At 41.5% G+C, this 24,024-nt stretch overlaps 1 protein-coding gene across 1 annotated transcript in view; it reads right to left on the bottom strand.

Moving 5' to 3' along the window:
* LOC147034225 (uncharacterized) overlaps window positions 1-24,024 on the bottom strand; it is a 65,386-nt gene that overhangs the window by 15,538 nt on the left and 25,824 nt on the right. The window contains exons 4-8 of the mRNA XM_085878824.1: window positions 23,034-23,133; window positions 12,173-12,241; window positions 8,136-8,265; window positions 6,940-7,262; window positions 6,575-6,689 (exon numbers count right to left, since the gene is read on the bottom strand). Of these exons, the coding sequence (XP_085734950.1) occupies window positions 6,575-6,689; window positions 6,940-7,262; window positions 8,136-8,265; window positions 12,173-12,241; window positions 23,034-23,133 (737 nt within the window). The remainder of the gene's footprint in view (window positions 1-6,574; window positions 6,690-6,939; window positions 7,263-8,135; window positions 8,266-12,172; window positions 12,242-23,033; window positions 23,134-24,024) is intronic.

The following is a 24,024-nucleotide window of genomic DNA, read 5'->3' as shown; positions in this document are numbered from 1 at the left end:
GGAGGTGTTGGAACGGGGTTCTCGTCATCATGAGGCACAGGTTTACGAGCAGAGACGCAGTCAGCGTACTTGATGTGACCTTTATTCTTCTTGTTGAAGCCGGCGATGCTTGTGCAGCAGAAATAACAATCATCATGATGATTCTGCGGCTCACGCCATATCATGGGCACCGCAAATGGCATGCTCGCGCGCTTGCCCACCAACCACTGAGTCAAGGTTGTGTGACAGCTTGTGCAGCAGATGTGTGGTGCCCAGCTCTGTTCTTGGTCCCCCACCTTACACCCGAAGTAGTGAAAGTAGGCGGCCTTCATTTTCACTGCTGTAGATATACTTCGCTGTTGATCTTTTTTGGTATACCGACCACAGACATAACAGAAGTTGTCAGGATGATTGGTACAGGAACGCCTACTCATCTTTATCTGAAAGAAAGAAATATAACACAAGTTAACAACAATTGTACGAAATAGACATGTTAAAGACATATGTAAATTTCATTGAAATCCTGACTTCTAGGCAATGGGAATATTTCTGTTCCTGAAAATCCTGACGTGATACAGCAAAACGGTTATGATTTTTGAAATCAGCATACCCAAATTAGTCTTAATCACTTTACACATCTCCAGTAAAAAAAAAATTTTGAAATTTGTTGTTCAGTGTAATCAAACTGATTGAGAAAGCAATGGAGCTTTGGAAGACCACATTGTTATTACAGCACTTGGAAGGAAAGATCAAAAAACCAAGAGTGAAGATACGTCGAGAGATCTTTCAGAGAAACAGCCTTTCGCACCTCCTGTTTTGCCTGGCTCTGGACCCAATGAACAAACTCATTAATGAGCAAGGACATGTATCCATGATAACATCCAACAAGATAACTTCCAAAGAAACAGGAAAGGTGACACATTGACTGTACATGGATGATAGAAAACTCTTCACACCAAATGCCGAATAATTGGAAGAACAGCAATGAGTGTGAAACAGTACTCTGCTGACATTCAAATGGAATTTAGCCAAGATAAGTGTGCCAAGTGCACATTCACACAAGGTAGACCAATAAAAACGGACATAAAGGTCAGGTCAGGTATGGGAGCATGCGCTGGAGCAGCGCGTCGCTGTGTCCACTTTCCACCGGAACTACAGGGGCTTCTGTCCAGCCATCCCCCAAGCAGATACCTGGCCCATCTCCATCTCCTTGAGATGTTGATCAACCTGCTGCAACCACGAGGCATGTGGTCGGCCCATTGGCCTCCTCCACTCATGAGGCTCCCTCGCTGAGAGAATCTAGTGAGCAGGATCAGTGCCAGGAAAACGAACCACATGTCCACACAGCTGCAGCTGATGCTCATGGACTATGCAGGTAACAAATCTCATTTGAATCTCTCTCAACAACCACTCGTTGGACACAAAGTCCGACCAGCGATTGCCAAGGATTCTCAAAAGAGACCTGGTTCCAAAGGAATTAAGTCGCCGTCTCAGATCCCTGGTCAGAGTCCAAGTCTCACATCCATAGAGCAAGACTGGAAGCACCAAGGGCCTGAAGACTCGGATTTTCGTCGTCCTGCACAGGTACCGGCAGTGCCACACCCCATGATCCAGTGAATTCATGACTCCCCAGGCCCAACCAAGACGTCTATTGACCTCGAGCTCACAGCCAGCAGAGACATGAATATCACTGCCAAGGTAAGTGAATCTCTCCGTGACCTCAACATCCTCACCACAAACAGGTACAGACAAGATGGCAGCATCCAAGATGTCCTTGAAAGCCTGGATCTCAGTTTTGACCCAAGAAACTCACAATTCCAGCGGCTCCGAATCCTCATTCAGCACCTCGAGGGAACACAAAAGGATATCTAGAGTCTCCGCAAAGACGACTGCATTAGCTAGGAAATCAAGGTCAGAGATCTTGACATTCCCAAATGATGCACCACAACTTGATCTCTCCAACATCCTCCACAGAATCAAGTCCATACAAGTGCTGAAAGTGTGGGGGCCAGTACACACCCCTCACAAACTCCAGCAACAACTAGAAATAAGTCAGAGATGGTATTACCACATCTCACAGCACTACCAGTACCAGGGTACAGTTCAGACATCAGATTGATCAGTTTTGGTGGCACCCCACGAAGACCAAGAATCCTCCAGAGGGCATCCCGATTCACTGAATCAAACACTTTGCAGAGATCAACATAGGCTGCAAACAGCCCCTGCCGAAACTCTAGTCTGCATTTGGTGAGGAACCGAAGAGCATGGATATGGTAAATCGTTGACCTCTTTGGTGTAAAGCCTGACTGCTCTGGACGCTGGAGCTCAAGCAGATGGTGGCGAACCCTATCAAGAATTATCCGAGCAAAGACATTGCCCGGCACTGAGAGCAGCGTCACCCCTCGGTAGTTGTTGCAGTCCTGGAGATCACCCTTCCCTTTCCAGAGAGGGACAACAAGGCCCCTCTTCCAGTCAGTTGGGAAGATGCCTGTGTTCCAGGCAGAGCACAGAACTGCATGCAATTACATGAGTACAGCAGTTCTACCAGACTTGAGAAGTTAAGCATGGATGCCACAGATCCCAGGAACTTTATCCCATTTCAACTGGTTCACAGCAGCCTGTGTTTCCACAAGCAAAGACGGATCACAGTTGATTGGAGGGTCAGCAATCAGGATAGTAACACCCCTGACATCCAACTGGAGAGCTGGTGGATCAGCCTGGTACAGCCGCTCAAAGTAACCAGCCCAGCGGGCCTTCACCTCGGACTCCTCTGTCAAGGGCCCACCACCCTCCACTCTAACTGCAGTATACCGAAGGACCAGCTTGGAGGAATGCAATGCAAGAATTCCCCTGTAAGCAGGATGAGAATTACTTGACCACCGGTGATCTACCCCCTCACAGATTCCTCACACAGGCCTCCTTGTCCACCCATAGCACAAGTAATGTTTTATGCCTCAGCTCTCTGAACAGCTCAGCTCTCTGAACAGCTCAGCTCTCTGAACAGCTCAGCTCTGCCATTCATCCTGGCCCTGTGACTCTGGTCAGTGGTATCCAGAGTCCCTTAAGAGACAAAATTCTTATTCGCCCTACGGTGAGTTCCAAGACATCCACCGGCAATGTCAATGACAGTGGTCTTGAAGGCACACCACAACACTTCAGGATTCTCCAAAGCACCCAAGCCCCCTAAATCTCCACTCAGCCTGTTTGCAAACTCCTCAGCTCACCTCATCCTTGAACTTGGCAAAATCCAGCCTAGGCTGTGATGGTACCATTCTCCTGGATTTAAGCTGCAACTTCACAGTTGCTCCCACAAGCCTATGGTCGGTATTGAGGAACTGAGCACTCCGGTAGACCCTGTAGTTCTGGATCATCCTCCAGCGACCATCAACGAGCGCATGGTCAATCTCCTTTGCCACACCACTAGCGTTGGAATACCAAGTCGAGTGATGAGCCTGTGGGCACTGAAACCATGAACCAGCCACTCTAAGTCCATGACTTCTTGCAAAATCAAGGAACTTTGTGCTATTCTGGTTCACAGTTCCAGACCCATGGGAACCAACACATGTCTCATAACCATCCGTCTCAGTTCCAGTCGATGGAGTGAAATCCCCAAAGACTAGAATAATATCTTTACTGGGGCACTGATCAACCACAGACCCCAAAATCTAAATCTGCGTGGCATTGAATGTGTCCTTCACGGTGAGATCACTCACCTCAGTTGGAGGATATACAGAGACCAGGGAAATGACACCCAAGGAGTGAGGAATCCTTCCTCATAATACGCTCGTTAACCGGTGTTACCTCAATTACCATTGGAATCCGCTTATTGGACAAAGCCACAGCAACTCCTTGGGCATGGTAACCATCAGAGCCACCAGAACCATCGTTGAAGAAACCACCCACCATGATCTCGCCGCAACCCAGTCTCCAAACATCAGAGAGTGCTGCAACACCGATATCCAAACACTTGAGCTCAGATGATAAAAGAGACAGGTGATCATCCCCTCTTAGGGATAGGATATTCCAGGTACCCACCTGAAGGGACCGCCTCAAGTTAACCAAAGCAGACCACTGTGTGGTGGATGACACCTCAGCACCACCCTGACACACACTACCGCAATGTGACCCGGAAAGGTTACCCCGTGGTTTTTCTCCTTTCATAAAAGAGTGGCGGTCCCGAAGGCTTTGATCCAATCCTGTCATCTAGTGAGCTGCCCTGCGGAGGGCAGCTGCACAGGAGGTACTCCCACGGCATGGGTTTTCAGATTTTTTTGTAGTACGTTTTGCGGTTGCAGGAGTGCAAGTCCTGCAACCAACCTCCTAAAAGTAACCCAACTGCAGGAGAATCTCCGCAGACACAGTTGGGCACTCGATATGGATGGCCGTTAGCTCACAAGGAGCTCCTCCGCCCTTTGACAGGTTTTGTTTTTAATCTTGCTGAGTGTCCATATCCATGCACCCTACACACCAGGAAACCTGGTGGGGGAGACGGTTTAGTTGCTGACAACCCGACTATGAAATAGGTTAGTGCAGGTTTGCATGGTACCTGTAAGCAAGTCACAGATCTAATTTGGCCTGACCTGACAATTATTAAAAAAAAAAAAAAAATCATAATCGCCCTAAATGCAACATCATCATCGGACCTAAAAATCGACCTAACTACAACAATGCATGAACTGGAAAATGAAGTATCATCCAAGTACCTCAGATTAGAAGTGGGCCACCAAATATGTGACAAACAAACGTGCAAAACATTTACCAAAGAATACCTGTGTAGAACGAGGCTGATCCTGAAAACATTATTTTCTCCAAAGAACAAAATCAAAGCCATGAACCAACTCAACAGTACCAGTGTTCTAATACAGCTATGGAATAATAAACTGGCCAGAATCGGAAATCAACAAACTAGATATCAAAACAAGGAAATAAGCCGGAAAATTTGGGGTTCTGGGTACTTCATGGCCACATGTGCTCCCTTTTCTGGGAAAATTATTTTGAATTGGTGATGAGAAGATGACGATCTTTTTGATGTTTTTTTTCAATGTCACTTTTATGTAATCGCACAAATAGTGACAATTTGAAATTTTAATTTGTATTAAAGACTTTGACTCCCTGTTCTGCACCACCTACTCCACTGTAGTCCACTATATTAAACTGACCTGACTTTTAAGAACACACACAGCCAGCCATCAGCTTGTCAGTGTCAAATGAATACACAAGCAAAAAGGTACAAATATATTTACCAGCTTTTGCTTACTATAAACACCCACTCTCTATGGGGGGGTAAAAGCTCAAAGTCCTGCTTCTTGTTTGCATGATGTACCGTTCAGAGGCACATTATTTGTAATATTATTACTTTTGTTATTCAAAGTGGCTTTGGAAAAACGCTCTAGCTAATATTTATACACCTTAACATGGTGTTTTACCAATACACAAGAAGGCAATAAAACATGGCAATTCCTCTGGATTTTTATTTTTTTACATTTGAGTATAAGGTAACATCGGCTAAGCTACTGTGAAAATAAGGGAAGGTCTCGTATTTGTGATCGTAAGGGAAGGAGGGTTCTGATGCACCACACAGCGCACATTTACATGGATAATTTGTGTTGGCCCCACCTTCGGAACCCTTGGGGATGTGGAGGGGAACCAAGTAACTACAACCTTTGTCTTATGAGTTATAATGGACCCTTCATCCCCCTGGGAAATTTCTTTGGGATTGGATAACTCATGACCAAATGCATTGACCACAGTCAGACAACAAAACAGGCGTGCAGGAAGGGGTGTGCTGAGGGCGCTGCAGCATCTCCTAGCTGCGGGCAGGAGCACAGCACCTCCTGCCTGCAAAAAAAAAGTCATTTTTTAATATTAAATACATATATTAAAACGATATAATAAATAATTTTTCTTTGGGGAAGAAAATATAAGTTTAAAAAATGTGTTTGTTAGTTTTTAGTGATCACAGACATGGAGATCTTGCTACAGGGTTGGGGTTCACGACGACTCTAACACCATTGCTAAAATAGACACCTCAGCACCCCCACTCAAAATACCTTCCCACGCGCCTGCAACAAAATGTGTATTTTAGTATGTGTGATGTGTAACTTGTCAAGCCCTCAAGTGTTGTCAACTTGCGCTCTTAAGTGCCGGTCTGTGCATGCTATGGAGTGGTTGCAGCCAAAAATATCCGCATCGGCTAAGCGTGTATGGCCAAACATAAACAATTATGTTCAGGTTGTACGGCCTTCATGCAATCAATGTTCCCAAAAAGCATACATTCGATTAATATTCCTCTAGCGAAGTAATTGATCACTCATTAAAGCATTTCATAAAATGTATTACATCAATTGCAAGGAAATCTACAATCCTTTCTTAAAATACACAATTTTTCTATTTCATCCAAAAAGGTGGGTTGGGGGGGGGGTGAGGGGTGGTGGGAAGTGTTGTGGATGGAAGGCTGGCTGGTAAGAGAGGGACGAAAGTAGGACATTGCATACCAGGTATGGGATATTATAGATGGAGGGAAGGGGTGTCTGTCAAAATCCTACCACTGTGCATGTAATACAGGAATGCCTCCTTATCTCTAATCCACCCTTACTTTTCCTCTTCCTCTCGCTTCTGTCGTTCCAACTCCTCACGTTCACGTTGCTCTCGCATCAGACGTCGGTTTTCTGCAAGTGCTCGTGCAGCCTCTTCTGGATCTGTGGTACCAGCTGGAACGCGTTCATCAACACATGCACATCCAAATAATGTCCCACACCAATACGAACTTCCATTAGTGTCCCATACCAAAAGCAACTTTAGTCCTTAAAATGGCTCCACCATTGACCTATAATCACCGGTCCTCTTTTTCTCAACTCTAATTCAAGTTCCACCATCTGGCTCAAATCCCTTTGGTCATTTCTACCAAAAATGACTTCTCAGATTTTATTCCAAAATGCATATAGAATACATCATCATCACCTGGAGTATGGGCTTCCCCTTCATCTGCCTCTCTTGCCCTGCCTCCCTTTCCTCGGCGCTCTGGAGTTCCTCGTCCACTCCTCTGTTTTTCTGAATTTCGGCGAGCAGGACGTAGATTCCCAGGTGAAGGAGGACGCTGACGTGCTGGAGAAGGAGGCTTGGATGGGTAACCTCCAGTGCCCGGAGACCCGGAGGATCCACGGGATTGTGGAAGTGGAGGCAGTGATGGGGATTGAGGCATTCGTGTACTCGGTGAGGCTCTGCGTCGCCCTCCTGGCGATGAACGTCCTAGCTTCCTATCCCCCATGCCAGGAGATGATGCTCTGGATGACAAAAACAATGAACACAGTACTAACTACTTTGCATATTTTAAATAAAGATGCATAGTGCATGGCCAATTAACAAAAACAATGTTAAGCCAAACATACTCCCACACACATTGTTGTCAGTTGGTGGCTTGCTGATCCATAGGGATGGTATGAGGACTAAACGGAACAAGAAGTAGATCTACAACCTGACGACAATCTGCATCCTGATTTTACGATCTGCATCTATCTACATCCTGACCATCTGCATCTGCTGGATTGCCAACAGGCCTGAATTTTGGATAATGTAACCAGTCTCCTTGTCCACCACAGGTGCATAGCTTGTATTGCATCATAGACTTCTATAAACTGGGACCATCCATGGATATACATACACAAGGGATTCATCATGACAATTGCTAGTGATGCTGTCTAGTCAGACTTGATACGCTTAACAGCAGAAAAATCCTTCTCACAAATGGCTGATATTGGGAGGATCAAAAGGATATGTACCAACTCTTAACAAGATTTTAAATCTGTCCTCAGAAAGGTACAGCTCTGATATAGATGTTGAGTATCTAGGTTAATTGTGATAAGATCTTGTACTTGCCCACGATTGCTTCTTGTGCTTTCTGTGTTCAAGAACAATGGGGGTTACAGACGGTATTTCTCCACGATTTAATGGCTTTTTCGAATGCTCATTTGCTAGTCTCAGAATGTTTAACACAAATACGCGTGACATGTGTTTCAAAGCAATATTGACTTGTCCACCGGAATACTTCAATTTCTCAAAATATTACTTGAATGAAACACTTTTAGAGACATCAGTGTCGCACTGAAGACTAGTAACAATGTCATTATCTGGTTGGATGCAAGTTAAAGAAAACACACCTTTTGCTGTTGGGAGAGCAACCTCCTTCAGGAGTGTGAGGTGGTGAGGGAGAACGAGGTGGTCGTACAGCTTCAGGCCATTTCCCTCCCATGCTGACATCCCTTATCCTCCCACGTCCTGAACCATATGCTGAGGGGTTGTTGTTGTTTGGGGGGAGGGGGACATTGGGGAAGATTCACAACTTAAGCTTGGTCATTACAACAAAGGTAACAGTATATTAATGGGAGATGAATATAAAAAAAATCTGATAAGTTTGTAATAAAACACGTTTTGATTTGAACAGAGAAACCTATTAATGTTTCAGGTTTGTGAAAATTTGAAGCAGAAAAGCAGTCATAAAAACATGACTGCCCGACCAAAAGCATGAGATCAATGCGTTGCCATAAAGTCCATTGTATGAAATCCCAATTATTCTATAATAAATCCCATAATTCCAACAGATTGCTTTATTGCCTCATCATCATCCCCATAACTAAACAGGAACTCAATTTCATTGGTCAGATAGAGGGCTGGTGATTTATTATTTAAGCAAATAATGGAGGAGTGAAGAGGCAAGAAGGCAATCTGTTGCAAATCTGGGATTTATTATAGGATAATTAGGAGTTCATTCAATAGACTTTATGACAATGCCCTCTCCCCTTCCCTTCACTAGAATTCCTTCCACCCACCCCCACCATTACATCCCCAATCCTATACACTCCATTCTTTCTCTCTTCTTCGTCATATCTCCAACCAAATTTCTTTCCATTCTTTTCCCACTCCTCCAAAATTCCTCAATCTTCCTTTATCTCTCCTATCATCCTTCCATTGCTGAAATCTTATCATCTATCTATATATTACTAAAACTCTCAGCTTGTATGTATGTACGTATGTATGTATGTTCCCGAAATACAGCCAAAAGGGTACACGATAGTGCAAAAATTTTAGGGCCACCTTACTGACCATTCACCTGCAGTGTGCAGTATCAAATTTCGTTCAAATCGGGCAACAAAAAATTATAAAAAAATCCATTTCCAGATTTAGTCAAGTACTCTTCGGGAGAATTTGATCAATGCAACCAACCTCAGTGGTATAGTTTGCTGGAGCTATCCCTTTTTTTTTTCTTGAAATGATTTTTTTTTTTCATCAACCGCTGTCACAACGGGAACCCAACGGGTTCATGGGTCGTCTAGTACTATATATATATATATATATATATATATATATATATATATATATATATATATATATATATATATATATATATATATATATGTATAATGCGAGAAGTGCCTGTTTGTTTGCTTGACTTATATGCACTCCTGAACTGTAACAGAACGAGTTGAAATTTGGTGGTTGCATCCGGTGGGGGGGGGGGGGGGGTGCATGGGAGGATTTTAGGTGGTAAAAAGGATTCATAGCCCTGGGAGTTAAATGTGGTGGGGGAAAGGGGGAGATTCTCTCCATGTAAAAATGTAGAGATTCAAAAAAACAAATAATTCTGGCTGCCACACCATGCGTCCGATCAGGTTGAAATTTAAAATATTTATTCTGCATCAACACTTAGATCATAATTGTGTAGTTTCACATCGATAAATTAAGCGGTTCAAGAGAAAGAATTTTTTTTTGAGATTTTCGCTCAATCCAATATGGCTGCCAGACCATGTGACATCAATTATTTGTGAATAACCTGGTATCCCCCAAGGCTTGGGGAACATTTGTGTGAAGTTTCCCCTCGATCTATCCAGAAATTCTGGAGTAAAAGATTTTTATCGGTTCTAGGGTAAATCCAATATGGCTGCCAAACCATTTGACCTATGATGTCATGTGTGAACCTTTTGTTCCTTATGGATAGGCGGTCATATGTGTAAAGTTTCACCTTGATCTGTTCAACCAGTCAGAAAAAGAAGATTTTTGAAGGTTAAAAAAAAAAAACAATAATGGCTGCCGAATCACAAAACTAATGATGTCATCAAAATTTTTTTCTTTGGACCAATTTATCTCCAAATAACCCTCAAATTTTCATACTGATTGGATGTAGCATTCTACATATGCAATTATGATGTCATAACAAAGGCACCTATGACATCATTAAAAATGTCACTATTCCCCATGAGGAGAACTTACCATGTGCCAAGTTTCAATTTTTTCCTTGGTGTGGTTTCAGAGATACAGAGGTCCAAATTTTTTCTGTTTTTCCAACATGGCTGCCAAACCACGTGACCTACAACGTCATAATTATCATGAAAACATTCTCCATGAGTTGGCGCACTTATGGTGAAAATTTCGTCTCAATTTGACAAGCGGTTATGGAGAAAAACACAAAAGTTCTGTGCGGACAAACAAACAAACAAACAGACAGACAAACAAACAAGTAACAAATGGAGCCAAGCGCAATACTCTCTCCTTCAGCAAGGGTAATAAATAGATGGCACATTATGAAAGAGTGTCTGCCTTAAAAATCTGCATGATAACCTAATCCTCATACGTTTGAGCAAATTTACATGCATCATGAGTGTTGTCCGCATCAGAGAAAGTAAAAAAGGTCAGGTTTTTTTTTCAAATTTTGTGGACCTGTCTTATCTGTTGGACAGTTTGTTTATCATATTACTTTGGACAGTTTGTTTTATTACTGAGCAGTAATAATAAACTAGGGCTGGCAGGATGGCTTAGATGGCCCTCGATGTACGCACACTCGCCTCAAAGCTGTCTTGCCTGAGTTTGAATCCTGACTCAGCTATAAACTGTCATCCCGGTGTTTCACATGCAAGGTGATTCAATGATGTGTGTGTCGTCTTTCGGATGGACGCTAAGCTTCATTGGTGATGTTCACATTGAGTGTTTACTTGCATCCTGATGTTCATGTCATTCATTTCCTTGGACATATCCTGGCTCCTGGAATGCTCTCTCTGACTGACCCAGTTCAAATCTGTTATAGAATGCAAAGGGTGGTGTCTGTTTGTGCATTTGCATGTTCGTACATTCGGCTGTCTCCCATTTCCAGCTGCGTTTGAAAAGCTCTACATGCAGTTAAAGCTCAACATTCAACCAGAAGACATGCATGATATCAAATGAGATACATTTTTAATGAATAAATACAACATGGAATCGCAGTGAGAATAAATAGGATACGACCCGGGCTCACAGGATGGCCTCGAGGTACGCACACTCCAACACTTGCCTCTAATCTGTCTAGCATGGATTTGAATCTCGGCCCAGCTATGAACTATCATCCTGGTGTTTCACGGATTGGGTTAATCACCAATGTGTGTGCTGTTCCTCCGATGGACGTTAAACTGGGTGTCTCGTCAACCGACATTAGTTGGTGGATGTTAAAGATCCCAAGGGTGTCATTCTCAAAGAGTAAGCGAGTTATTGGTGCCATGAACAAATTACAAATTACATATTCTTGCCCTAACTACTGCTGCTGGGAAGGCAATAGCAAACCACCCAGTATAACCCTTGCTCAGAAAGCTGATTCGGCAGCACCGACGCTCTGCAAGATAGCATGAGGATTATCACAAAGTTGAATGAAACATGACAGTGTCTGTCTCCTGTTTACCATGGCCACTTCCTGCACTGTATTTGAAAAGCTCAACATTCACTTTCGAAATTATGGGAGAACAGACGCAAATAATGTTCATGCCAAATTTTATTTCGCAAGTAGGATATTCTCCACTCTTTCAAGACAAAGTCAACCTCAGCCACCCGATGTTGCACCAACATTTCACGGTGAGCGGTTCAATAGCTCAGAGCTTTGGATCTGAGTGAAACTAAGAATGCAACACAATCAACCTTTTTAAAGTTCATGAAATAATTTAAATTGATACGTTAACATAAGCCTTTCTCCTCACTGGGGATGGATACTTTTGTTTGCTTTTCCCATCACTGGGGCTGGGTACTCTTCCTAGTATGAATATAAACTCATGTATTTACATCACAATACTTGACTCACCAAAAATGAATCATGGTATCTTCACCTTTTCAATATTCCAAGACAAGTTCTCAATGTATTATTTCAACAAATAAAACAGCATTGTATTGAAAATGAACACACCTCTATCTGGAGATGAGATGAGGGCTGAGGAAAGAGATTTGTTGATTTTTCCATGTCGCACTGGGCTGCCTATTAGGGAAACAGTCAGATAAGTAACATGATCAAGAACAGGTAAGTGTTGTTCCTGACTACGACTGGTCACAAACCACTGCATGCAGCTACTTGTTAAGTGCTAAATAGCAACAATGAACAGTTTTGTGCTAAATAATAACCACATTGAGCAAAAGATAATAACCTTCAATGGTTTATGTACATCAGATTCTGTAATTCCCTCAAATGTTAAACATTGATGGCAGGTTGAAAGCTTCAAATGGTTTATTGGCATTAGCAGGGAGGGTAATACACCAAGGGTTGTGAAAGATATGGTAACATTTTAAAACATCTAATATAACTTGCATCATGAAGTGGACTTTATCTTTATGTGGTCTACCAGCTACCAGACTCGGTGGTGTAATGGTTAGAGCAGTGGTTCTCAACCTTTTTGCCCCATGCACCCTTTTCAGCATATGTCAGAATGTCATTCCCCCCTTTCCAAAATTGTTTGATTCAAAAGGTGCATTCCAAATAATATGCATACAATATTGAAAATCTTTTATTTTTCCTATATGAGTACATATACATTTACTTGGATTATTTTTATAGTAGAATTTTACAAATCTAACAGCAATAGAAAATGTTGTTGGATTTTAAAACTACAATATATGTAGTGTTTTTTAATATTTACAACTAATTACTTAACAGACTAAAGTTACTGAAGCATACTTCAATAAACAAAAAGTTCAATATCATGCCAGGGTATTGTAATTCATTTTATTCTGATGAAGATTACAGTCAATGAGAAAACTGTGATTGTTTTTTCTTTGCCAATTCTTGGATACGTGGAGGAGTGCTTGAAAGAGCACAACACAGGTCATTTTCAACCTCCAATCTACTTTGTTGCTTCGTTTTCATTTGCAACAGAGTTGAAAAGCCTGACTCACAAAGATATGTCAAAACAAATGGAAGCAATGCATAGATAGCTCTTTCTGCCCCTTTTGGGTAGGAATCGCACATCAAGGTCCAAAACTCTGTGATTGATTTCTCATCGAACATATCTCTTGCTCCCAAATCAGTCTTCAGCTCCAGAAATTCATCTTGACAATCATCAGGAACTTTTTCAACTGACAATTTAAATGGATTTCACACTAAATCCAACTTCTCATCACTGAGTTCAGGAAAATATCAGCTGAATTCATTTTGTTGTCATGTCATTCATGCTGTCAAATGCTGCAAAATTTCATTTTTTACAAATTCTGGAAGCACTTGGTCATCACCACAAGCAACAAGAATTGATGACAGTTTCTTAAACATTGCAACATTTTTGATGTTGACCTTTATCTTCCAATTTTCCAGCTTGCTCATGAAAGCTTCCAAGGAATCCATGAATTTTATGATGTTTGTATTCCTTCCTTGCATCTGAATATTCAGTTTATTCAGCTGCTCAAAAATGTCAACCAAATAGGCAAGGCACATGATCCATTTCTCATCATCCAGCCAGGCAAAAAATTCCATCTTACCCTGAACTTGAAAAAATAATTTGAGCTCATCTCTAAGCTCAAATACTCACTCAATTACATTTCCTCTTGAAAGCCACTGAACATTTGTGTGGAAAAGAAGCAAATGGCCTGCATTCGTGTCAATACATAACTGTTTGAAAAGTCGTGAGTTGAGAGCTCCTCCTTTGACAAAATACACAATTTGAATTGTTTGATCCAAAATCTTCCCTAGTGGAGCTGGAAGTGTTTTTGAGGCCAGTGCCTGATGATGGATCATACAATGAATGCCTTTCACTTCTGGAGCTCGCTTTTTCACACAAAATTGAAATCCAGATTTTGTCCCCAACAAAGCTGATGCTCCATCTGTACAGCACCCAGATATTATCCCACAAAATATTTTCTGATTCAAAGAAAGATGAAACCTTTTCCAAAATATCTGAGGCCTTGGTAGTTGTTTCAAGAGGAGAACAAAAGAGAAACTCATCTTTAGATGAACCTGAGTGAACATATATTGCAAACACCAACAACTGGGAACATCATGCCACATCAGTCGATTCATAAAGTTGAATTGAAAATAAGCTAAATGCTGCAGACTTGATCTCCTGCACAACTTGATCCTTGATGCCAATGGTCATGTCGCTGATCCTTCTTTGAACAGTATTGTTTGATAGTGAAACTGCTGCAAGTTTTTTCTCCAATCCATTTCCCAACACAATTTCCACCATTTTGAAAGCACAAGGTTTGATCAAAGTTTCCCCAATTGTATGTGCTTTTTTCTGCTTTGCTGTCTCCAGTGCGACGACATAAGAAGCTTCAATAACCTTTTGGTTCATTTGTTGGAGTGCCCCTGTTGAATCCAGCTTCATCTTTTTGAGAGCATTCCCATGATGTTCAAAAAAGCTTTTGTCCTTGTCCTTGTGTTGAGGATAAACATTCTGCAAATGTTGCTTCAACTTTGTTGGTTTCATTGAATCATTTGACAAAGCTTTGCTACAAATAACACATTGAGGCCTTTCTTCTCCATTGATGATGATGGATGTGAAGCCATATTGAATATATGAATCATCGTACCCTCTTTTTTTGACACTCATGATGGGCTCCAAATTCTGTGAATAAAAAACAAGAATAAGTCAAAGATAACTATAAATGGAATATTTCGACAGATAAAAAAGTGAAATATTTATCTTTATTTTTAATTTAATCTGTGACATTCAATAAACTTTATTGAATGTCAGATTAAATTAAAAACAAACTACAATTCCACAGATTGTACATAATCTGCAGGACATCACACCTTATTCAATAAAGTGTGATGTCTTGCAGATTATGTACAATCTGTAGAATTGTAGTTTGCAGAAAGATCAATATTCCAACAGTTTGAGTCTGCCAATCTGTGGTCCCAGTTCTCCCCTGAAACCCTAAAATTCCCCCCCGGGGGGGGGATTCCCCCCTGGTTGAGAACCCCTGGGCTAGAGTGTCCTCTCTGGGTTTGGGAGGTTGGTGGTTTGAACCCCGGTCAAGTTATGCAAAAAAATTTAAAATGGTGCGTGCTGCTTCCTTACTTGACGTTCGGCATTTAAATGGATAAAATAAGGACAAACAATGTTAGAAAGGCAATTACAAACCACCTAGTACAACTCTTGCAAAGACACCACTTTGGCAGCATCAATGCTCTGTAAAGACGATTGCAAATAAAAATAAAAATTGTGTCTGCAAATAAATGCAATTCGTAAGGAAAGACCATTTTATTATTTTTATTGGGTAGTCGATCTATCTACCCTTATTGTCAGGTTTTCCGTTGTTATGTCTGTTGGGTAGTCGATCTATCTACCCTTATTGTCAGGTTTTTCATTGTTATGTCTGTCTGTCTGTTTAGGCCAGTACTCCGTTAATCGAAGGCCGATTTTGATGAAACTCTGGTGGTAGGTTCATACCATGACCTAGTTGTGCGCGTTTGAGAACCGTTGCTATGGACCCCTCGGTTGCCTAGCAACAGGCCTTTGAAATTTACAAAAAAATCAAAAAAAAATATCGAAATTCAAAAATCAAACTATGATGGTTTGTGGGCAACACATTCAGCATCTTTGACAAAAAAAATTCAGCCTGCTCCCCTGAAAACTGTCGGAGAAGATAGACTTTGAATGAACCCTGGTCGAAAGAAAACAAAAAACCAAGTTCGTTATTTCTCAGAGACTATGAGTCAGACATCCATGAAACTGGTATGGTAGGTTCATGGTATGGCCTAGTTATGTGTGAGAAAGAACCATTGCTATGGACGCTTTTGTTGGCTAGTAACGGCTGAAAAACGACTAAATTCGACTTGATCGACTACCCATGTCCACCTACCAGCTTGTTTATATACTGGATACAAGCCTGGTGTTGGCGTATTGGTTAGGGTAGCGGCTTGGGATCCAAAAGGTCCTGAGTTCAAGCCCCGTTGGCCGCTTGAATTAATACTGCTGGCCGCACTGCTGATACCGCACGTGATAAAGCTGAATGTCTAAACTCGGTGTTTGCAGCTAAATCTTGTGTCCTAAACCCATCACTTTCTCTACCCACCTTACCCAGTCGCACCCAACTGTCCCTGTGTCCTTTTTCTTCTGAGAAGGTGGAGAGCTTGCTTTCAAACCTCGACTCAGATTCTGCAACCAGTCCAGATGGCATCAGCCCACGTGTCCTCAAAGCCTGCTCTTCTGCTCTTGCTCACCCTCTCTTTGTTCTATTCACCCTCTCATTTGCCCAAGGTCATCTGCCATCTGCTTGGAAATCTGCTAACATTACTGCACTGCATAAAAAAGATGCAAAAACAGATCCCTGCAACTACAGACCAATCAGCCTTCTCCCAATCATCAGCAAGGTTATGGAATCCATCATCGCTTCAGACATGAAATCCTTCCTCTTCTCCAATGGCTTGATTTCCGATCATCAATTTGGCTTCAGACCAGGTCACTCTACCTTGGATATGCTGCTTCTGCTCTCCCATCAATGGATGGAGGTCCTCAATGCCAGACAGGAAATCCGAGCCGTATCCCTGGACATATCACGTGCTTTTGACAGTCTGGCACCCTGCCCTACTCACCAAACTCTCTTCCCATGGTATTCAAGGCCATCTCCACTCATGGCTCACAGACTTCCTCTCCTGTCGCAGTCAATGTGTGGCCCTAAATGGAGTTCTTTCATCCCCTCTTCCTGTGCAGGCTGGAGTTCCTCAAGGTAGCGTTCTGGGCCCTGTTCTTTTTCTGGTTTTCATCAATGATCTCTCCGACTCTCTTTGCCGACGACTCCACCCTCTGCCGTACCATCCGTCATCCCTCAGACCGGCAAGCAGCAGCTTCTTCGCTCACTGCAGATCTGGATAAAAATCACAAACTGGTCCAACACGTGGAACATGTCTTTCAATCCAGACAAATCTCACACTCTCACTATGTCTCTTCGAAAGGACCGTTTAGAAAACCCCCCCATCCACTTTCTCAACAATCCTCTGGAAGAAGTCTTTTCTTTCAAGCTTCTGGGTCTCACTATCTGCCATGACCTTTCCTGGGAAAGTCACATTTCCAGCCTCGCCTCAAAAGCCAGTCGCCGACTGGGAATCCTCCGTCGTGCAAAGTCCTTCCTCGGCCCTCTTGAGCTCCTGACCACTTACAAAGCTTTTATCCGTAGCCTGATGGAGTACTGCTCTCCCCTCTGGGATGGTACTCCTGCCTCCCACCTTTCTCGGCTTCACGCTGTCGAAACCAGGGCATTTAGGATCATCGGCATCTCCTGCAATGAAGCCGAGTCTTTGGGCCTCTCACTCAATAACTGCAGGTTGGTCGGTGGTCTTTCTGTCTTCTACCGACTCCTCTCCAGCCTTGCCCCCCCTGCTCTCTCTGCGATTTGTCCCCACCACATTTCCACAGGGCGCTCAAGGTCCGCCAACAACCCCCTTCTGGTAAAACTACCAAAATCACGAATCACTGCTCATCTTCACTCTTTCATTCCTCTTTTTTCCCGCCTTTGGAATAAACTTCCTCACTCTATTCTTTCCCATTCTTCCCTCCAGGCTTTCAAAAGAGCTGTTCACCACCACCTCTTATCACCCCCCATCCAAATCCTCGATCTTTTCTACCCCCGATAATCCACCCAAGCCCACTTCCTTCAATTCCCCTGCTTTCCTTCCTGAAAGTCCCTGTAATGTCCATCTTCTCTTCGCCATCTTCCCCGTCCCATCCCCATCCCTCTCCCTTCCACAGTTCACCTAATGTCTGTTCCCCAGTTTTGTCCCTTCCACTCCCACCCCACTTGTCTCATGCCCCCTTGCTGTGAGTTGTGTGTTAGCTCTCATACGAGCCTCGACAAGGTATAAAAAAACAAAAACAAAAAAAAATGCACACCAGGAGGTTGACTCAGCCTGTCATCCTTCCGAGGTCGGCGAAGTGAGTACCAGTGTACTGGGCCCGGTGTATGCCCCGGTTAAAATAGGTGTACCATATCCGTGTCGTAAGAGGCGACCAGGGTTGCGTCAGGAAGGGCATCCGGCGTAAAACCTGTGCCAAATCACTATGCGGATCATACGGATGATCCGCTGTGGAGAAGAAGAAGAAGAAGAAGAAGAAGAAGAAGAAGAAGAAGAAGAAGAAGAAGAACAAGAACAAGAAGAAGAAGAACAAGAAGAAGAAGAAGAAGAAGAAGAAGAAGAAGAAGAAGAAGAAGAAGAAGAAGAAGAAGAAGAAGAAGAAGAAGAAGAAGAAGAAGAAGAAGAAGAAGAAGAAGAAGAAGAAGAAGAAGAAGAAGAAGAAGAAGAAGAAGAAGAAGAAGAAGAAGAAGAAGAAGAAGAAGAAGAAGAAGAAGAAGAAGAAGAAGAAGAAGAAGAAGAAGAAGAAGAAGAAGAAGAAGAAGAAGAAGAAGAAGAAGAAGAAGAAGAAGAAGAAGAAGAAGAAGAAGAAGAAGAAGAAGAAGAAGAAGAAGAAGAAGAAGAAGAAGAAGAAGAAGAAGAAGAAGAAGAAGAAGAAGAAGAAGAAGAAGAAGAAGAAGAAGAAGAAGAAGAAGAAGAAGAAGAAGAAGAAGAAGAAGAAGAAGAAGAAGAAGAAGAAGAAGAAGAAGAAGAAGAAGAAGAAGAAGAAGAAGAAGAAGAAGAAGAAGAAGAAGAAGAAGAAGAAGAAGAAGAAGAAGAAGAAGAAGAAGAAGAAGAAGAAGAAGAAGAAGAAGAAGAAGAAGAAGAAGAAGAAGAAGAAGAAGAAGAAGAAGAAGAAGAAGAAGAAGAAGAAGAAGAAGAAGAAGAAGAAGAAGAAGAAGAAGAAGAAGAAGAAGAAGAAGAAGAAGAAGAAGAAGAAGAAGAAGAAGAAGAAGAAGAAGAAGAAGAAGAAGAAGAAGAAGAAGAAGAAGAAGAAGAAGAAGAAGAAGAAGAAGAAGAAGAAGAAGAAGAAGAAGAAGAAGAAGAAGAAGAAGAAGAAGAAGAAGAAGAAGAAGAAGAAGAAGAAGAAGAAGAAGAAGAAGAAGAAGAAGAAGAAGAAGAAGAAGAAGAAGAAGAAGAAGAAGAAGAAGAAGAAGAAGAAGAAGAAGAAGAAGAAGAAGAAGAAGAAGAAGAAGAAGAAGAAGAAGAAGAAGAAGAAGAAGAAGAAGAAGAAGAAGAAGAAGAAGAAGAAGAAGAAGAAGAAGAAGAAGAAGAAGAAGAAGAAGAAGAAGAAGAAGAAGAAGAAGAAGAAGAAGAAGAAGAAGAAGAAGAAGAAGAAGAAGAAGAAGAAGAAGAAGAAGAAGAAGAAGAAGAAGAAGAAGAAGAAGAAGAAGAAGAAGAAGAAGAAGAAGAAGAAGAAGAAGAAGAAGAAGAAGAAGAAGAAGAAGAAGAAGAAGAAGAAGAAGAAGAAGAAGAAGAAGAAGAAGAAGAAGAAGAAGAAGAAGAAGAAGAAGAAGAAGAAGAAGAAGAAGAAGAAGAAGAAGAAGAAGAAGAAGAAGAAGAAGAAGAAGAAGAAGAAGAAGAAGAAGAAGAAGAAGAAGAAGAAGAAGAAGAAGAAGAAGAAGAAGAAGAAGAAGAAGAAGAAGAAGAAGAAGAAGAAGAAGAAGAAGAAGAAGAAGAAGAAGAAGAAGAAGAAGAAGAAGAAGAAGAAGAAGAAGAAGAAGAAGAAGAAGAAGAAGAAGAAGAAGAAGAAGAAGAAGAAGAAGAAGAAGAAGAAGAAGAAGAAGAAGAAGAAGAAGAAGAAGAAGAAGAAGAAGAAGAAGAAGAAGAAGAAGAAGAAGAAGAAGAAGAAGAAGAAGAAGAAGAAGAAGAAGAAGAAGAAGAAGAAGAAGAAGAAGAAGAAGAAGAAGAAGAAGAAGAAGAAGAAGAAGAAGAAGAAGAAGAAGAAGAAGAAGAAGAAGAAGAAGAAGAAGAAGAAGAAGAAGAAGAAGAAGAAGAAGAAGAAGAAGAAGAAGAAGAAGAAGAAGAAGAAGAAGAAGAAGAAGAAGAAGAAGAAGAAGAAGAAGAAGAAGAAGAAGAAGAAGAAGAAGAAGAAGAAGAAGAAGAAGAAGAAGAAGAAGAAGAAGAAGAAGAAGAAGAAGAAGAAGAAGAAGAAGAAGAAGAAGAAGAAGAAGAAGAAGAAGAAGAAGAAGAAGAAGAAGAAGAAGAAGAAGAAGAAGAAGAAGAAGAAGAAGAAGAAGAAGAAGAAGAAGAAGAAGAAGAAGAAGAAGAAGAAGAAGAAGAAGAAGAAGAAGAAGAAGAAGAAGAAGAAGAAGAAGAAGAAGAAGAAGAAGAAGAAGAAGAAGAAGAAGAAGAAGAAGAAGAAGAAGAAGAAGAAGAAGAAGAAGAAGAAGAAGAAGAAGAAGAAGAAGAAGAAGAAGAAGAAGAAGAAGAAGAAGAAGAAGAAGAAGAAGAAGAAGAAGAAGAAGAAGAAGAAGAAGAAGAAGAAGAAGAAGAAGAAGAAGAAGAAGAAGAAGAAGAAGAAGAAGAAGAAGAAGAAGAAGAAGAAGAAGAAGAAGAAGAAGAAGAAGAAGAAGAAGAAGAAGAAGAAGAAGAAGAAGAAGAAGAAGAAGAAGAAGAAGAAGAAGAAGAAGAAGAAGAAGAAGAAGAAGAAGAAGAAGAAGAAGAAGAAGAAGAAGAAGAAGAAGAAGAAGAAGAAGAAGAAGAAGAAGAAGAAGAAGAAGAAGAAGAAGAAGAAGAAGAAGAAGAAGAAGAAGAAGAAGAAGAAGAAGAAGAAGAAGAAGAAGAAGAAGAAGAAGAAGAAGAAGAAGAAGAAGAAGAAGAAGAAGAAGAAGAAGAAGAAGAAGAAGAAGAAGAAGAAGAAGAAGAAGAAGAAGAAGAAGAAGAAGAAGAAGAAGAAGAAGAAGAAGAAGAAGAAGAAGAAGAAGAAGAAGAAGAAGAAGAAGAAGAAGAAGAAGAAGAAGAAGAAGAAGAAGAAGAAGAAGAAGAAGAAGAAGAAGAAGAAGAAGAAGAAGAAGAAGAAGAAGAAGAAGAAGAAGAAGAAGAAGAAGAAGAAGAAGAAGAAGAAGAAGAAGAAGAAGAAGAAGAAGAAGAAGAAGAAGAAGAAGAAGAAGAAGAAGAAGAAGAAGAAGAAGAAGAAGAAGAAGAAGAAGAAGAAGAAGAAGAAGAAGAAGAAGAAGAAGAAGAAGAAGAAGAAGAAGAAGAAGAAGAAGAAGAAGAAGAAGAAGAAGAAGAAGAAGAAGAAGAAGAAGAAGAAGAAGAAGAAGATTTATATATTGGATCCACATCGTTATGCTTTTTTGAGGGTGGGGGGTGTCTTGGATAATTGTGAATATCCTGTTCATATAACCTTTTGAACATGTCATATATGTTTGTGAATTACTTATTTAAAGCATTGAATTTGATATCTCTAAGAGGGCAAGTGTGAATGCTTTGTGTAAAACCACTCACCTCTGAGCTGTCAAGCCTTGGTTGAAGTCTCAAACCAGTCCAGCCTGGGTTCGAATCTCTCCACTTGGTGCAATTGCATTACTGTGAGATCCTTGCTGGCGGACATCTATCAGTTATGTCTCACTCTAAATGCAGAATTGGAGGCTCATGGAGGAGCTAAACAACAGGGGGCTACAGGTTCACAACCTGACAGAGACTCAAAGGGGAAACGAGAGACAGATATCCACACAAGTGGATGAGTAAGAAAAGAGCACTGTAATTTCTTCTATTATTCCACCATATGTGGATTTTGGTTTTGGAAAGGTAGGGCAGAAGGAAATGGTCCATTACATTCCATTAAACACCTGGTTGTGCCAAATGCATCAACTTCACCAAGCTTTGTCAATTCGGCTCTGCACTTCAGGAGTGGGGCAATTTCACCATTTTTGAGAGTACTTTCCTCGATATATGAATTTTGATTAAAATATGAAGAATATTCAGACAAAATATGAGAGAAAGAGCAGGTGAGTGACTTCCTCGTTCGTATGCAGCACAAGGCTGCAGGTATCATCGTTGGCTGAGGATGCAGGTGATGCAATGCCCTCTGCTGGTTATGGCAGGATTTTGTAATTTGGCCATGGTGCCGGCGATAGCTCGCCTACTCTTCGCAAAGGACACTGTCGGATCTTCAACTTCCACCAACGAATGCTGACAGACGGGATTCCCATTTAACGCCCATCTGAGGGACAGCACACACATTGATGAATCACCCTGCCTGTGAAACACTGGGATGAGAGTCTATAGCTGGGTCAGGATTCACACCCAGGCTAGACAGCTTAGAGGAAAGTGTGTGCATCTCTCGGCCATCCTATCAACGGCAGCCCATGTGAGTGTGTGAAATAACTTCATAAATTATGAACAGCTTGAAACAACCATTGATCAAATTATATCTACTAGAAGTGCACTTGGTAGAGTGCATACCTCCACCACACAACAGCTGATCTTCAAAGCAAGAGGGCTGGCAGCTTTGAATAAGGGCTCACACTCGGTTTCATTTCATAAAGAACCAGATGTGGACATATAATGACCACAAACATCCAGTTTCCCATGGAGAGCTTTAATAAAGTATATTCGAGAGTTTTCTGTGGACTTTGCACAGAGGGATGACAAACAATATGCATCGTCTGTGAGTCAATGTTCAGTTTTTAGGGTGAAGTATTCTCTTATCATTGAAATGATTAATGTTGCCAACACATCACTGATACAGAAAGGGTTAGCTATTTGATTCTCCTCGTGGTATCTCAGATGGTTGACTTAATGCAAGTTGTTGTGATGATTGTCGAGTCATAGTATGTCACTGGTGAAGGGTGTGATCATGTTACTCTTCCCACAATGTGGACCACACTTTCACCATTATGACTGTCATGTAGCTTACTGTAAAAAATTTTTTAACCCTCATGCTGAAGTTGATGCAAACATGCATACCCATTATGCATACTGTCGGATATCTTGGTGCTGTGCTTACTGGGAGAGTTCGGCGAGCTGGAGGATCCTGATGAATCTCCTTGCCACGACCAACGCTTAGGCCTTGGTGTTGTTCGCTGTGAGCTACTGTCACTCTGGTCCTGCATGTCACAACAGATTAGAGTGCAGCTATGATCAATTCATTGCAAGGAGACAACCTCATTGAAGTTGGTTTTTAACTTGTTGAACCAATTTGGACAAAAACAAAAAAGTGAAAACAAATAAAAAAAACCTGTTGAGAGTTAAAATATAACAATTCCCGCGTGACCTTAAATGGACCTCAGCACTGCCCCAAGCATACAAGCATTTCATTGTTGAACGAATATATATACATATATATGGAACTGCAGAGCAGGGTTCCCAAATTACAGAGCAGAATAACAGTGCCAATGGATTCAATCAGCCGTTTGTACAAGTTTTGATATATTTGTTAACAGCCCGAGCTTAGTTCCTCCTCACATCATGAATAAAGTTAAGTGGAGGCAAGATGCTCCCACCCTAACCCCACTCCCCCCTCCCACCCCCAATATATACACTTCTCCTTCCTTTTGTTTGGTATAATTAACGTTTCTCATTTGAAATGGCCCATTATACAGCCAATCAGAGAGTTCTCTTATGCAAATGTTCAGGATTGAACACATAACCAGGACCGAGGAATGCTACACGATGTGGTGGAAATTGCTGGACACTATTCTCGACAGGGGTATATTACCCCATCTTACTTCATTACCAAACATGTACAACTGATAATTCAGCATCATGGTTATTTGGCGACTTTTAATTGCCTTTTCTGAATTTGTTTTATTCGGACTCCTGTACTCTTCTTGAATTTGGATTGTAAAAATGTAATTTTTTTTCAGGACTTTGCTTGCCTGTTTTTCAAAGCTTTCTAAACACCCCTGTGCACATATTGTCCATCCCTGGACCTTTATCAGGCTCAAGACCTCCAAAAATTATTTTAAAACAAGCTTAACTTGCAATTGGAACATGAT

This window comes from Eptatretus burgeri, chromosome 1 (genome assembly GCF_056783735.1).
Source record: "Eptatretus burgeri isolate ZD-2024b chromosome 1, Ebu_testis_v1, whole genome shotgun sequence".
Taxonomy (NCBI): domain Eukaryota; kingdom Metazoa; phylum Chordata; class Myxini; order Myxiniformes; family Myxinidae; genus Eptatretus; species Eptatretus burgeri.
This window is presented reverse-complemented; position numbering and strand designations above follow the sequence as displayed.